This window comes from Ammospiza caudacuta, chromosome 13 (assembly GCF_027887145.1).
Source record: "Ammospiza caudacuta isolate bAmmCau1 chromosome 13, bAmmCau1.pri, whole genome shotgun sequence".
Classification (NCBI taxonomy): Eukaryota; Metazoa; Chordata; class Aves; order Passeriformes; family Passerellidae; genus Ammospiza; species Ammospiza caudacuta.
In genome coordinates, this window is record NC_080605.1 from 8,845,010 (window position 1) to 8,861,876 (window position 16,867).

At 35.7% G+C, this 16,867-nt stretch overlaps 1 protein-coding gene across 2 annotated transcripts in view; it reads left to right on the forward strand.

The window, feature by feature from the left end:
* The window catches only part of PHKB (phosphorylase kinase regulatory subunit beta), a 66,420-nt gene that overhangs the window by 11,948 nt on the left and 37,605 nt on the right, over nucleotides 1-16,867 (forward strand). For both annotated transcript variants that reach the window (XM_058813297.1, XM_058813298.1), the window contains exons 5-11: nucleotides 291-398; nucleotides 2,285-2,365; nucleotides 4,932-5,047; nucleotides 10,530-10,593; nucleotides 13,173-13,268; nucleotides 14,844-15,041; nucleotides 15,610-15,667. In XM_058813297.1, the coding sequence (XP_058669280.1) occupies nucleotides 291-398; nucleotides 2,285-2,365; nucleotides 4,932-5,047; nucleotides 10,530-10,593; nucleotides 13,173-13,268; nucleotides 14,844-15,041; nucleotides 15,610-15,667 (721 nt within the window). The remainder of the gene's footprint in view (nucleotides 1-290; nucleotides 399-2,284; nucleotides 2,366-4,931; nucleotides 5,048-10,529; nucleotides 10,594-13,172; nucleotides 13,269-14,843; nucleotides 15,042-15,609; nucleotides 15,668-16,867) is intronic.

Here is a 16,867-nt window from a genome sequence, read left to right on the forward strand (position 1 = left end):
TACTGGCAATGATGGTTATAAAATTTTAAAATTTGTTGGAGAGCAAAGTGTGACTTAAAGAGTTATGGAGTTATCTTGGTTTCATTTAATTACCAGCTATAAACTAATTGTTCTGAAAATACACTGTTGATGATAAGGTTTACATAGTGGTCAAATTAAAAAAATTTTTAGTTTGGAAATAATAACAATAGTAATAATAATTTAAATAAGGTATATGGTGAATTTGTGGTTGCCAAACATACTGAAATTATTGCCTTTGCTTTTATGTTTTGCCTTTCATTCACCTTTAGGTTCAGAAATTTAAACAAGACCCCAAACCATCTGCATGTCTGCATTCTGTGTTCAATGCACAAACTGGAGATGAGGTCTTCTCCCATGAGGAGTATGGACACCTTCAGGTAACACATCCATCCTGTTGTAAATCCAAGTTTGGCTGATTTTTTAATAATATTGTCTTCCATTCTTCCATGCAGCTGTCTCAGTTTGGTTAGATTTGTGTTAGATGTGCTGTGTGTGGTAAAAGTGAGTCAGTTTCCTTTTGCATCTTCTGCTGAAAAAGACAGAGTGTTTTGAAACATAACTGAATGATGTGCTTTGGTCAGAAGGGACTGAGATAACTGCGAGATTGTAGAAGTAGATGGTTGGTTGTTTGCAGAGTTGCTTCTTTTTGAAACCAACAGATGGCTGTCAATAAATAATCCTGGCAAAAGAATGTTGTGGTCAGGAAAGTGAAAGATTTAGAGTAATCTTATGGTGAATATTCCCAGTTTCATTTTCCATCATTTTGAGCAATTTTCATTCATTTAATGCACATTGACAGCAGTTAGGAATTGTTCCCTGCTTTGCATAGTGGTTCCTAGTCAGACTAATTGCATAACTGATTGTTTTGTTGTCTCTCATTTTCCAGAGTTTTAATCTTTACTCCTTTTATTTCCCATTCTCTTTACTTTCAGACCCACCTTTCCTTTCATGATCTTGTTATTTTGCATTCCATAAGTCTGCACACAACTTCTAGCTCAGAAATTGCTAGTGAAATTATTCAGAACTGACACAGTGGGTTGATGATTATTTCATTTCATGGTGACAGTATTACTTAAATAGTTTGTACAGTGAATGTGTTGGATTCAGAAATTGTATGTTCTGGGGAAAATGCTTTATGGAGTTATCTTAAGTTAGCATTTTGGACTGTGGGAAATTTCATGAAAAGGCACATGTTTTATCTATGAGAGGAGACAATCTGGGGACCTGGGGAGCACTGTATGACAGTTTAGAGTCTGCTTTTTGTGGCAGCTCAACCCTTCCCATAAACATGAATGCACATTGCCATCTGTCATCTGCATACCTCAAGAATTAGAGGGTTTTCAGCTCTGTGGAGACAAGAGTACAGAGTAACTGAGAGGGCTCAGCTGGGAAACTTGAATATGTTATCTAGCCCTTACTGCTGTATTTGGTGCTTTTCAGTTTGTATTAAGACACTAGAGTCAATTGTCTTTAAATATTTATAGATTTTTAGAATTTGGACCGAATTTTTGATCTGCTATGTTCCAGATAAGAGTCCACTTTTTTTTGTTCTAGATGGTTTCTTTAAATTTCATGTAATGAGATTGTTATTTTATACCTCATACTGTGATAAGCTTAGTTTCTCTATTGAAGTTATAGAAATTCTCAAGTATAGGAAAGTTCTGTAATAAAAACCAAACCAGCAGTTTCCTTTGATTCCTCAGTGAGTTGACATGATGATGCTCAGCTGCTGAAGGTAATTACTGTTTACAATAAATGCAGCTTATGGGTACTAAAAATATAGTTTTTCAATATCTGATCATATCTGAATGTTGTAATTCTCCTCCTGTCAGCTGATAATGCCAAAATTCCCACCAGGGCAGAAGGGATTTGCTTTCTGGGTGTGCTGTGCACTATTCAATGTGCTGCTTGCCTTTCTGGTAACCCACTGGCTAGTGAGTTGTCATGTATGGAAACATGAAAACAGCTTGGGACAAAGTGATTACCTGTGGGTCAAAGCATGTGCCTAAGGGAGAACATTTTGCTAGCACAGTTTGAAATTTAAAAGTCATAAAACATCAGAGGTTCTAGAAGACAAGGCTTGTTTGTGCCACCTTTTCCTATTGATTGTTTCCACATCATTAGATGCAGACTTTTTTAGAAGCAGTAGTGTGTTATAGTGGGACCATCTTTGCTAGTGAATTATACCATGTTTATTTTGTTTACATGACTCCAATGAACATAAAGTTAATTACAGTTTCCTTTCTGTGTTTAATTGCTCCAGATCAATGCTTTGTCATTATTTCTTCTCTATTTGGTTGAGATGATCTCTTCGGGGCTGCAGATTATCTACAACACAGATGAGGTACAAATTGATTTCCTGTCCTAAAACATGCTTCAAATTGTTTCTGTTTTTTCTGGCTTTTATTTCATTACCAACTGCAAATTAATTGTTCTGAAAATATGCTGCAGGTATTCTGTGCTTTGAGTGGAACTCAGAAAAAGTAATGGAATGAATGGATAGTGAAATAATAGCTAAAAAAGTGTTAGATGTGCAAAGAGTAAATGTAACATGACATTGAAAGTTTTATAGTTCTCTGCTATTTCTGATAGCTGCAATGTCAAGAATTAAAAGATCAGACTTCCAACATGTTAGGACAGTTAACCTCTACTTACATTGCTCTCACTTTTCACAATATTTCAAACTCTGTCAGTTCACCCTGTCCAATGAAAATTCAGTGTAATAAATACTGGGGTTAATTTTCAGGGAAGCTGCAGGGCTTTCTTCAAACAATATGAATATGAGTGTTAAGAATTTTTGCTGTATCTTTAATTGAAAATAAAAGAATTTTATATCATAGTAAGGGATGTTTCTAGAGAGTGTTAACTCCTCTGTAAATAAGATAATAATAGCCTTGGCTTGAGTACAAGTCATGTCAGGACAACCTGCTGGCCTGCTCTTAAATGAGGTTATGTTTTGAAACTGGAATAGAAAGCACAGATGTACATACTTTTTTAATTCTTCTTTTCTCCAATTTTCTTAATCTGGATTTGTTTAAATTTACTCTGTTCTGTTTGATAGTTGCTGCTGTATTGCCTTAAAAAGCTTAAATGTGCTTGCAGTACTACTATTAAAAAGAAAGATTTTTCCACTAATAGTGAATTTGCATTATTTTTGTATAACATATATCTTCAGTAATCTATTTTTTTACATAATTACAAAACTAAATTTTGCAACATGCCTTCTTTCTTTCTTAGATCATATGATAGGCCTATATTATTTCCTCTGAACTGCCTTTATATCTGTGAGGAGGCAAATGTATATAATTAAGGATTTAATTAGCTTGATATATAATTTATGTTATCCTCCAGATGTTTGCATTTAATTACAGATTCTGCAGAAGAAGTGCATGTTTATAGACTCTCCATCAGTGGATATTCTCCTCTTCCTTGCCAGGATGTCCTTATCCTAGCAACTGTCCCCTCTAAATCTCTGCACTATGGACATTCATACTCAGATTTTTTTACCACAGACCTGCACTTTCTGTTGGGTTTCTATGGCTAATTCTATGTGGTGCTATTTGCTTCTTCTTAGAAATTTCAGTTACTGATAGAGCATGGGAAAAGCCACACTCGTAATATTTGGGTGTTTGGCTTCATTCAGAGAAAGTTCATTTTAATACAAGGAAATGCTAAATTACAGGGATGAATATACTGGGCATAGCTGAAGAGTGAGACAGAGGTTTCTTGGAAGCAGTAACTATGACCAGATCTAGTGTGCAGATAATTGTGAACCTCATAGTGACATTTTAGCAGAGACATTAAATAAAGACAGACCAGTGTGTCTAGAATTATAATATTGGTATGAGATAAAAGAGTAAATATAAAAATATAAAGAGTAAATCTGAAATAGTAAATTTTTAAAATTTAAAGAAAAATGGAGAAAAAAGGCAAAACAAAGGTGTACAGGCAAATACCTTTCAGTAAAAGATTGGGGTTTTGTTACATAGCTCATTGGAAAAAAAAAACCCAAAGTGGATGCTTCTCTGTAGTTCCTCAGTAAGGTTTTACTTTTAGCCATTGCAGTATTTTCTTTTCCACAGTCCCCTAGAATAATTTGGATGGGAGGGGATAAAATCCCTGCTTTGGAGATGAACCAGTGTAAATCTTGTGCTTGTGGTTACATTTTCTCTAAGCTCCAATCTGTGGACTCTTTAAAGTGAACTATAAAACTTATGTTCAATTTCATTTTTCTACAGTCAAGCAACTCCAAATGTCTCTTTGAACAGTGTAAATCAGGAAAAATTATCTGTTTAAATAAGTTCCCAGCTATAGTTGAATACATCTTAAATACCTTCAGTACTTTGGTATTCAGTTGAAATGTGTTGGTCCAAGAAGAGATTTTAATTATAATAAATTGGCTTAGAGTTTTATTTATGTTTACAAAGGAGTGTGTTTGAATCTGCATAAATATATGTTATCTGGAGCTTATTTAATAAAACTTTGGCATATTAGTTCTCTTAAAATGAATTAAGAAAAAGCACCAGGATTTCTGTGTTCTAATTTTGGTTTTGTTTCTGATGTTGTTAGTATAATTTTTTTTGAAAATATCAAAATATCACCTTTTTGGCTATCACTTTTTTGAAGAGCTTTTTGGAGCTCTTCAAATATGTGTCTTCAATATGAAATCATTTTTATCCCTGCCTTTGTTGCAACTTCTCTGTAAATTCACACATCAGTTGGGACAGCTCTTAACATATTGTGGTTAAAAACTGGTTTTAAGGAGAATATTTGAACTTGACAACACCATCCTTTGAGTTGAGACAGAAAAGGATGGAAAGAACAGTTACAAGGAATAGCAAGTTTATCTTTTGGAAAAAGACAGAAAAGATGTGCTTTCATTTTCCTTCAGTCACTTTTCTTCCCTGTAGGTGTCCTTTATCCAGAACCTTGTGTTTTGTGTGGAGAGAGCCTATCGTGTGCCAGACTTTGGTGTGTGGGAGAGAGGCAGCAAGTACAACAATGGCTGTCCAGAGCTGCACTCAAGGTGGGTGAGCAAATGCAGCTCTGTTAGCCAGGGCAAGTAAATCAATGGAAAGAATTCATAATGGGTAAGCTATAAATAATAATGCATGAAAATACTGCTTGAACTAGATTAAGGTTCTCTAAAGACTGAGGGATGTATTTTGGGAAAATGTGAGGATAATTTCATCATGATATGCATGCTGAAATAACCACATGGATGCTTAGCTATTTGAGTATTCAAATTCCAGTAATTATGTGCAGCTGCATGTATATAATTCTGAAACTTGTGTTCAGAGCAGCTCAGGGTCTTTAGGCATGTGCACTGGGATTGGAATCATATTCAAAAAACTGGTTAGGATTATCCTGCTTTAAAAAGGTGTGGAATCATGAGATTAGATTTTCTCTTCTACACTGTGGTGGGAAGGAGATGCTGTACACTGGAGAGCAGCCTAGGGCCAAGCTCTTTTCCAGGTTCTTCAGATGCTGCAAGTTCTGAGTCCTGTCAGGGACAGGGAGCAATCCTGGGAGCATTTTAATGCTGGACTTGTCCTGCTCACCTCAGTGGAATCACTCATGTGCTCTCTGCCTTGAAGGATCAAATCTGTAATCTGACAACTTGATTATTCCAGTGTTACTATTGTTTCCTTCACCTTTGGACTTCTGAGGTTTTAATAATCATAAAAATGGCTATAGCTTGGATATCTTTGGATTTTGAAAACATTATTGATCATCTTTATTATCAAGGGCTTGTAAAGAATACACATTTCTTCCAGCCTTCAATATTGCCAAAGAAATCTGTCTTGTCATTTGAGAATGAATTATTTTTCTTAGCGCACATGCAGGCATGTATATTTTAACCTTTAGATATACTTACATGTCCTTGCAGCAAAACTATTAATGTAGGGCTGTTTTTCAGGGCTTTTATAGAACCTTTTAATCAATATGAGAGCTAAAAAAAAAAAAAAAGAGTTGTTATATAATCTGCTTTATGACTTTGCTGATTTTCTTTTCTCCTACTGTGTCTGTAAAATTGTCAAATGCCAGACTACATGACTACATAGAGAAACAAATGCTTCTTTCCAGATCTCACCTTGTAAAAATGTGCAAAAGGAGCACTGAAACTCCTGTGTCTCCTGTTTTCAGCATCCTGGCTATTCAATATGTGAATTTTCTTCAGGGACAACTGAGCATCTTTTAAACAGATGGAAATGGGCATGTTGTTTTATCTTAATCTAGGCTGACATTTATAGGTTGGTTTTTCTAAGGGTAAAGTTTAGTGAGATGGACTGGGCCAATCTAACAGATCATTGAGCTAGCATAAGGGGAAGCACAGAGCTTGGTCCTAATTGAAGAAGTAGACTTTGGTCATCAGAAACAAGTATTGCCTCTATTTATCACCCTTGGTGTACATGTGGATACTCTGCTTTGCTGTGGAAAGCTGGTAGGCAATTTCCCTGGTTCTCATAAATCAGGAAAAATGGGATGGCAACATGCATCAAAAGGCATTTTTAGATATTGAGGAAAGCTCTGTGTACACTGAAATGTTCTTTATACTTTATGTTCCAATTGTATCTACCAAAGAGAGCTATAAAATCCCCTTTTGTTTCAAATTGATGAAGCAATTATGAATATCAGGTCTACTCACAAATGCTATATGGGGGTCTCCTGTGATTAGGGACCCCAAAGTGCTCTCTTCAGGGGCAGTGTTAAGAATGGTGCACTCCTGACCCTTAAATTCTGGGATGGAAATCTCCATACAGGCTGTGTTTGCTTTCAGAATAAGTAGGTAATTCTTGTGTTTTATTGAAAGAGGCTTTCTGTTCAAAGAAGATATTTTACAGTTGGAAGTCTGTGAATAATAGCTGCACATTATGGCCCATGTTAAAAGATGCAGATATTTTAAGCCTTCACAGTCTCTTAGTACAGCTCCAAACACTTGTGATAAATGATAAATAGCAGAACACTCTGTGGAGCACGTCTGCACTGATGTATGCAAATTGATGTCTTTTATTGGTTCAAAGGCAAGATTTGTAACAGCTTTTATTGTAGTGTGATCCCTTCCCATACGGCTGAACTTGACAGAAATGAATTTGTCCTGTAGCTGTTTGATCCAGCTGCTGTGCAGGCATTGCTGAGGAGCTGTGCAAAGTGCCTCTGACACCTCCCATATGCACCCTGAGAATCAGGAAATCACCAAAGCAGCATCCTCATATCCCAAATGTGGAGCTGCAGGGCCTCAGTCATGCTCTTCTCTGGGGTATATAGCACATTGCTGTAGTGCTGTCCCTCCTTGTTCTTTTTTGGGTTATAGAGTTACAAAATTATTAGTGATGTAGAAACTTTTTTCTCATTTGCTTATTTTTCACATCTGCTTGATGTTCCAGTTGAAATGCACAGCATTCAGATAGAGGCAAGAAATTGAATAGGAGGAGGATTAAGGATGGATGTACTTGAAGGTGTATTTTGATTTACATTTGCTAAAAATGTGCAAGTTTTAGTGTTTGCCCTTAGGTATTTTACTGAGGGGTTGAATCCAACAATTAAAAAGTAATGAGAATTATGAATGTTGTTTAAGTGTGTTTAGTAAATCTCTTTTAGCAAGCTGGAAGTGGTTTCTCTAGGTTAGTCTCATCTTGCCCTGCCCTAAATATGGCTCAAGGTCAAATGTTACCTTGCAGCAGCATTATGATTGCAAGGCTGCTCTTGATAATCCTTGACACACTAAAATAACTGGCAGCTCCAGTAAGGTCTGAGAATTGCACCTGGTGAAGTTCAGTGGGGACATGAAGAAGAAACCTTTTCATTGGAAGCACAGAGAAGGAAAGAGCAGGATGCTCAAAGCAGAGTCACCATCCCTGGAGGTTTGTGAGACTTGTCTAGTATAGGCTGTGGTTTACTTAAATTGGTCTTGGTTAGATATTGGGCTTCAAGTGAGGTTGTGTGTTGGGCTAGATAAGTTCCATATGTCCCTTCTGGCCAATGACTTCATCATCCTGTCACATTTTTAGAGGACTGTTTGAAGAGGGTTTGGGTGAGGTTTTGCTTTGTGCCCATCTCCTTTTTCTCCAGGCAGAGTCCCACAGGTCAGTATGGTCTATTCATAGTGGCTTAATGAGTGGAGGAAGCAACACATTTATTAAAATACATTTTGCCATTCATCCATTCAGTTAAGACACTCCATTTCTTTTGTTACTAAATTGTAGAGTCTGAGGAATGTATTTTCTATATAAACACATAAGCATAATGTTTATTACAGAACCTCTTTAGCAATTTTCCCAACAGGAAGGCATTAATCAGTAGCAATGAAATGAGTGTGAAGTGTGATCACAGTCCTGAAGAGTGCTGTGCTGTGATTGTTCACTCTTGTAAAGACACACTTGATACAAAGGCTCTTCAGACTTCTTTTTTCTTTTAAAGGACTTCCTCCTGTCATTTACCCAATAAAACTTTTGATAATTTAAGTAGTACTTGTGTGTGTGGTGAAGAGAGTGATTGACAATGTTGGGATGTTTATATGGTCACTGGCAAGTAATTGTGAGAATAATGAAGTTTCCAGGGGCTTTCAATAACTAGAGATAGAAAAATGCTGATAAATTACAGTAAATTACTAAATTTTTTACTACTATTATTGTAGAATAATGATTGAGTCTGCAAAGCAGAGATGATTTCAAGGAAGGAATACATGTTTGTCTTGAATGTCATTCAAGCAGTATCAGCCTATTTTGCAGACAGGTTGAGTAGTTTTACGTTATCTGAATACCAACTGAACATTTATTACTTCTCTACCTTTTATCAGTGAGATTTTTCTCACTCTGAAAATAGATCATGTTGATATTAGGACTGTTACTTGAAAGGAAAATATGAGATTTTAACATGTGATACAACCTCAAGTGTGCAAGATTTCTCTGATTTTTACCTTCTGTATATGCAGTTTGATAATACTGAATTCGTCTGAAAAGTTCTGAGTCATCATACCAATTTATTTGGTCAATGGCTAGGTGATAATTAGAATAAAGCAATTTTTAGAACAATTACCTTTTTTTTTTTTTTTAGGTATGAAACAAAGCCAGAAAAATAATTACATTCCCAGCTCTTCTGAGTTCAGTTTATTTCTTCATCTCATTCTGCAGCTCTCAAAGCTTTCAGCATCAGAGGGCACCAGGCAGAGGCAGCTGCTCAGAGCAGGCTGTGGTTAGGCTGCTTCAGCCTTCTCTTGTTGAGCAATTAGAACTGGAGCCCAGGAGAATCATTCCTGGCAGTGTTTCAGAGAGGAACATGGGGGTTTGTAAATGATAAAGTGTGAAAACAGTACAAAGTATTTCTAATATTAGAACTAACACAGGTAAAATAATACTTAAAAAACCAAATTCTTGAACTGCATTGAATTATTTTCATTCTTTTCAGTATTTCTTGTGTAATCATAATTAGACCCCATATTAAAAATATTAATTTGTTTGTAATCATTTGAAATTACATATTTTACAATACTAGATAGTAAAAATCAGTTTATTTAGAGTAAGGTAAAATGTTTGCTTCCATCCCAGAGTGCTGCATGGAGTATAGAAAAATAAGGATTGAAGCAGTCCCTGTTAGCAGATTTCTGACAATTTAATTGTTGTCAATTTTTTGGTGGGGGGCTCGATGATGATGTTGTTTGTCAATACAGTCACAACACCTCTTACATAGAAGTGTGAGTTAGTGCTTATTATCTGAATATTTATCTATAATTATGTAATCTTAAAAACTAAGAAAAAGAGAAGTGAAACTGAAAGGAAAAGAATGCTCCTTCACTTTTTTTAATAATTCTCACAAGGTAAATAGAAAAGGACACTTTTTAAATGAAAATGTTGAAAACTTTGTTAAAATGTATTTTATTTGTACTGTGGCATTTACATAAGGGTTAATAAATAATTTTAATATATAATTTGATATTTTTAATTATATAATTATTAGTGATTTTAATCCATAGTGTCTTAAAATGTGAGTGGAATTGTTGATGGAATTTCTGGGTCCTGTTTTCTTTGATGAATGAAATTAAAGATGTGTCACTATATGGTTGACATCAGAAAATCCTTCTGTTGTGAGTTCAGATTGATGAGCTCTTTTATTATATTGAAAGCTAGAAATCAGTCTTTAAAGTTTAATGCTCGAGAGCTGGTTTGAAAAATTGTGCTGAATTAAATCTTCTGTCTCTGTGCTATTAGCAAGACCTTGAAATGCATAATGCCAATGTCTGATAGCAAGGTGAGAACAAAAGTTCATTTATGAGATGCTCTCTGACATTTGAAGACAAATAAAAATGCTGGGTAGTACTTCAGAGAAAAAAACCCAACCTACCACCAAACCAACCCCAAATCTGCTGCATCATCATTTTAGTAACATAAAGGTTAAGCGTGAAATTCAAATCAAGAAAAGGTCCTGGCACTCAAAGCTATCAAGTGTGTCAAGTTTTAGCCTGGGCTTGAATTGTGATACCTCTGGGTTTTGTTTTGCTTTCTCCTCAGCTCCGTGGGACTGGCAAAAGCAGCTTTAGAAGCAATTAATGGTTTCAATCTCTTTGGAAATCAGGTAATAGAAGTGTTTGTTTCCCTCCTTTGTTGTTAGCATTAATGATTTACCAGGTAGATCAGAGGATATTTAGAAGTGTCTAGCACAGTTTGTTGGAGTCCAGCTTTAAAGAAAGTCAGCAAACTGCTTGCTGCTGTTTCAGGTACAGAATTTATCTGATAAAATCATTAGTGCCCTTTCTATCAAGAATCACTTGAGATTTTTCCTTAGAAAAATTCTAAAGTGGTTGTAGCTTAGTCTAAAAAAGAATTTTGTTGCCAAAATGTTTTTTTCCTTCAGAACTGTATCTGTTGCTGATACTAGAATATACTTCCCCCTTCAAGCATTACCTTCCTTTTGTCTGCTTCCTTCATGTGCCTTTTGATCAAGACTTTAAACAAGCTGCTTTTATATAATCCCACTTTTTAACCTGTTTTTAATTTCAGTGTGTTGCATATCTGTGAAGTCTTTTCTCATCCTTTATTTGGCTTGGATCAATTAGGGAAGCAAGCCTTTTCTGAGACTTTTATATCTGCTGTGGGTTCCCCTTCTGTGTGCATCTTTGTCTTTGGTGCTATACAGTAGTCTGTAGCTAAAATCTTCCAAATTAATGGTTTAGAAAATGTATATATGGGAGAGAGATGCCATGCATTCTAAAAGCTGATGTCAGGTGTTCAGAACTAGGAGTAGTAAGGATCTTTAGTAATGACCACACACTGTATATGCATTGTTATTCTTTCAGAAATGACATTTATCTATAATCTTTACCTTCCCAATAGTTTCAAGCACCAGTATATGTGGCTGTTGGGGTTTTTTTCAGTTTTTTTTTTGCTGAATTCTAAAAAGGATGAATAAATTGCTGAAGCAAGACCCATTTAAATGCTTTGAGAGATTGTTTGAGAGTTTATTTCTGAGATCTGTACCTGGCATTAACAGAACCCATTTTGACCTTCAGTCTATGCAGAGTTTGCCTTTGTGCTTAGCTCCAGCTGTGTTCCAGTGGCTTTGAGAAATCCCCTTGAGCCCCTCAAGAGATTTGTTTGCACCTGCAGCTGCACAGGTACAGCCTGCAGAAATCACTGCTGGGGTGCCCTGCTCACAGCAAGAGCAGTACATTGAAGCCTGACCTGGGCAGAGTTGTTTGTGTATGAGCTGCATGCCCTCTACTGGGTTGGGCAAAAACAATTTTTAAATTGTTTTTTTTTTTTCATAAATCAAGTCTCTGTACAGTGTTCTTACTCCGGAAGTTTACAGTCTTTAGAGAAGTGAAAAATAGTTCATTTGTCAAACAAGGTGCTTGTGGGTTTAGGGAATGCAAATGAGGCTGCTCCTGAACCCCCAGAGGATCCTTCCCTGGAACTGCATGTGGAGGCAGGTTGTGTTCAGGGTTTGTAGGTAAGTTTAGAGAATTGTGAATAATCAGAACCTGGATTAAGAAGAAAGTTAAAACCATCAAAGCCAATGTGATTTATTTTTTGTGGACATTCTTATTGCAGCACTAGTCAGTGTGTATCTTGCTAGAATGACTGAGAAAACAGATTATTTCCCATGGGGACAGTGGAAAAAATTGGGGTTTTGTTTACCCTAGTAAAGCAAAAGCTGTGCATTTTTATGATAACTATATATAATTAGAGTGCAGTAAAGTATAAGTAAGAATAAAACCCTTTGGAGAAGCATCTTAGTGGATGTTGGTACTGGCACACAAAGAAGGGTGGTGAGGTATTTATGTAGAAACTTCACTGGAAATTGAAATTTTTAATAATTAGAATGGTGGGCTCTGGAACAGTCTTCCTAGGAAAGTTGTATACAAAAAAATTGGCTGCTGTTTAGGAGAAATTTGGTGGATTTATGAAAATTTCTAGGATTTATGACCATTAGTGGAATGAATTCACATTGACTGAGATTCACGTTCTGAAATTCATTATCAGTTGCAACACTTATGAAGATACCTATTCATTAACAAACCTGAAGAAGAAGTTGCCTCCTGGTAATGGTTCTAAATTATATTGATTCTATTTAAACTCTGTCTCAGCCAGGGGAATTTAGTGTTTCAGGAAGTATCAGGAAGTTGACAGAGAAATACAGTGTGAAATTACTGATTTTATTAGGAAGTGAATTTTACCAAGGAATAAATGTTGATAATGCAAACCTTACAATAACTGAAAAGCAGACTATTTTTATTTGCTATGAAAGTCCTTTTCCAAAGCAGTACCTGTGCTGAATATCCAATATTTTGTGTTCTAACTGACTTGTAATGAAATATTCAGCATCACTGTTTAGAACATTTCCTGTGTTCACAGGGAAGAACAACTACTCTTTTTTGTTTGTCCTTAATAGAGGCCTCATTTTTTAAATATTAATAGAAGAGTTAACAGCTTGAATGAATCATATAATTACTAATCAGTGATAAAGCCATCTAATTTTGGCTATACTTCAATATATTGAAAAATCAAAATATTTTCAACTTGATGTTGTGCTGTGTTTTCTGATTAGAATTTTCAGCAACGACAACATAACCTAAATGAAACACAGGAGCAGTGTTTCAGCAGGATGCACCAAGCTTCTTCCCTTTGCCTAAACAATGCAATGTTGTGTTCCAGGGCTGCTCTTGGTCTGTCATATTTGTGGATTTCGATGCCCATAACCGGAACAGACAGACCCTGTGCTCGCTGCTGCCCCGGGAGTCAAGGTCTCATGTAAGTCATTAAAGAAATTCACCTCAGCAGAGTGTGGGGGAAACAAGTGCATATGACCTTCTGATCTGCTTGATAAATGTGAAATTTGCTGGGAAGCTGTTAAAGTTCTGCTTGTTAAGTGTCACTGCGTTGTAGTTAATATGGAATTAATATGATCTTCTTTATTTTTTTAATAGTTAGATTAAAATGGTAACCTCTTGGTAGCTTTCCAGACAATTTTAAAATAAAATTTGAAATAACTTAAGTGAGATTTTCAGCCTTGGGGATTTGTTTTTCTTTTGGCCTAGTTTCCACTATACACAGTGTCTGCACTTTTGAAACCCTTTGTTTTAGCTTTAATTCTTTCTTTTGTCTAGGAAAAAAGCCTTTAAGCTTGGCTTATCATAAATTGCTGAATATGAACAATTTCTTGTTGTTATAAACTACCGTTACAAATGTATTTCCTTAGTGAGTAAATCTAAATGACATAAATATAGATTAGCTAAAAAAACATCTAGTTCAGTGCTACCATCAAAGGTAAATGTGGTGGTAGAGAATCTGTAATTTAAAATGAGTGATAATAGGGTTCTGCTTTTTTTATTCATTCTGGAATATAATAGCAGTTTTGTTCATGAAACAGGCTATTAATCTGAAACATTAATAGTTTACTTATTGTGTAGAAGAATTATAGCAGAGTTGTAGTGCTGGATAATTTAAATAAAAGGCACTGTCAGCTGCTTTTTCTATAGTCAAATGGTCTTTTTGAGCTCTTGCTGTTTGTTATTTGCTGGAGACTTGAAATATTCCAATAGAAGCTGATTTTATAACTTCTCCCATACAAATCTTTGTGTTCTTTTCTTCCTTTGTTGGGTTAATTTCAGTCATATTGGCTGAAATTTTAAATAGTTAAGTATCCTGACTATATCAGCAGAAAATGATACTTTTTGTGTGTTTTTGGAAGCTTACCTGTAGAGGTGATGCACTAATTAGTAATTTTTCTAGTGTTTGTAATTCATGAGCGATCTGCATGGTTCCTGAGAAGGTTTCTCTTATTTTTTCCTGGAATTATTCCCTTATCTTCTTAATTGTAAATCAGATAGGCTTGTTTGTTCCAGCACCCTAAGAATGTTTCTGAAAAAGCTGTTCAAAAATGACAATTTAATCACAGATACTTCTCAGCATTGCACCTTTATGAAATACTTGTGCTTCTTTTTGAGCATATGATACCCAAATGTTTGTGTTTTCTCCAGGAATAATCTGGAGAATGTATTTAAAAAACAAACAAAAAAGTCCCAAAACACAAAGTTTTATGTTTTCAAATGTGCCTGCACATTATCAGCTGTAAAACAGGTGACATTCTGAATTAAATTAGTTATCTTCTAAATTGTATATCTGCACATTTGGTTTGTAGTTTATCTTGATACTTCCTAAGAAGTCTTATTTTGCACACTATTTCCTATATTAGCACTACGATTTTGATAAGATAATGTTCCAAATGTATATTTCACTTAGTAAGTTAAACAGTCTTTGTTTGTGCATCAAATAATTGTCAGAGATCTAATTAAATTCATAATGTCATTTCTCACTCTCCTACAGAATACTGATGCAGCTCTTCTGCCCTGCCTTAGTTATCCTGGATTTGCTTTGGATGATGAGGTTCTGTTTGGTCAAACACTAGATAAAATTATTAGGAAGTTGAAAGGCAAATATGGGTTTAAGAGGTTTCTGAGGGATGGCTACAGGACGGCGCTGGAGGACAGGACACGGCGTTACTACAAACCAGCAGAGATCAAGGTAAATCCTGCCCCCCTGAGCCCCTGCAGCCACACTGCTCAGGGGCTCCCAAAGCCTCCAAGGCAAGGAGGTGCCTGCTGGAATTTGCATCTGCAGTTTTCAGAGATTGCTAAGTCAGCATTGAGTCATTGGCTTGTTTTGTAATGAATGTGCTTTCATTTACATTTAGGGTACAGTTGATTTCACATAACAAATAAGGAAATTATTTATCATTTAATTTAATTTCACAGCTGACTACAGTTTGAGTGTGTGGAAAACAATTTTGCTTTTGATCACAGTATTTATCAGTTAAGGTTATCTAAATGAAAATTTATTTATATTTTCCCCCATAGCTTCTCTCTAAAAAATGAAAAGTAGATTATTTAAATAGTCTGCTTGAGAAAAAGCCACAGCAGATGTAAAGGCACAGTTAAAGTGCCCATAGAATTAACTGATACTAAATGTACTAAAATATTTTTGCATTCAAGTTTGCCTTTTGTTGCTAGGAAATTACTCTGCAGGATTATTCAGATATATATTTACTTAAATGAAAATTATGAAATGTCTGATGAATTTTTCTTCTTTGCAGCTTTTTGATGGCATTGAGTGTGAATTCCCTATTTTTTTTATTTTCATGATAATTGATGGTAAGTATAGTTTTACATTCCTGTTCCTTAAAGGCATAAGAGAAATGAGCTTTTAGAGGAAAGATACAAAATTACTTTCCTGTCCTGCCAAAATAAACCATAATGCAGTGGCACTAAATATCTCAGTGAGAGTTCTGCCTCCTGGCTCACAAAACCCCAAGCATCCCAACCCGCTATATTTCAGCATTTCTAATGTGAACTGTTTTTAGAATATAACTTGGTAAGGATGTGTTAAAAGCTTCAGTCTGTGGCATTGTCCTGCATTGCCTTTTAAGCCTGAAAAACTTTCAGATGTATCAGAACTTCACAGCAGGACGGGAAAGAAAAGGGAGGGAGAGCACACTGCCACACTCAATGTGCACCAGGGCTTCTCAAGTTGAGCATTGTGTGGCAATTCAATCAGAATTCAGAAGAGAAGAAAGGCAACCAGGAAAGGTTTCATTTCCTTCTAGCCACAATTTTTCACATAGTCAGTCTGATTGAATAATAAAACAAAATAAAAACATCAAAACAAAACCAACAAAAATGACACTCCGTCGGTCTTGACGTGAGCACGGGAGACACACCAAAGGAGCTCAAGGGGTGATCTCAGGATGGAAGCTGGAACTTGCATAGAACAGAAGTCTGAATAAGAACATGAGTAGGGTTACAATTGTCAAAAAGATTTTTTAATGGATTAAAATCTGTCCATCTTTTCTAGCATGTTGAATAGTTTGCAGATGAAGACAGTGAGTGGCACAGAAATCTTCCATCAGCCCCAACTGCTCAGTGGCCACCCACAGATTAAAATGTTGTGTTTGAAGATATAATAAGGTTTCACAATTGATATTTCTAAAGAAATATTTGACATTTTTCAAAGAGTGAGGCCCAAAACTGAGGAGAAAGGCACTGACATTTAATGCTGCCCACTTGCAGTTTTGAGAACAAAAAGATAATCATCTTCAACTGAGCTTAACAAAAGAATAAAAAAAGCATTTTACGCTTCTTGTATCCAAAAAACCCTAAAAATTATATACTTTACACATATTGTCCTTGTCCTTTTTGCCTGGACCACACTTTTAGGAAACAGAACATTTCTGTTGGTAGATTTTGTGCAAATATCTCCAAATCCACAAACTTCCTTAATGCAAAATATGAAGTGCAGCAATGGCAAAAAGACAAGGATGTGGAAGGAGCAGACATTGCTCCTATGTCATGAGT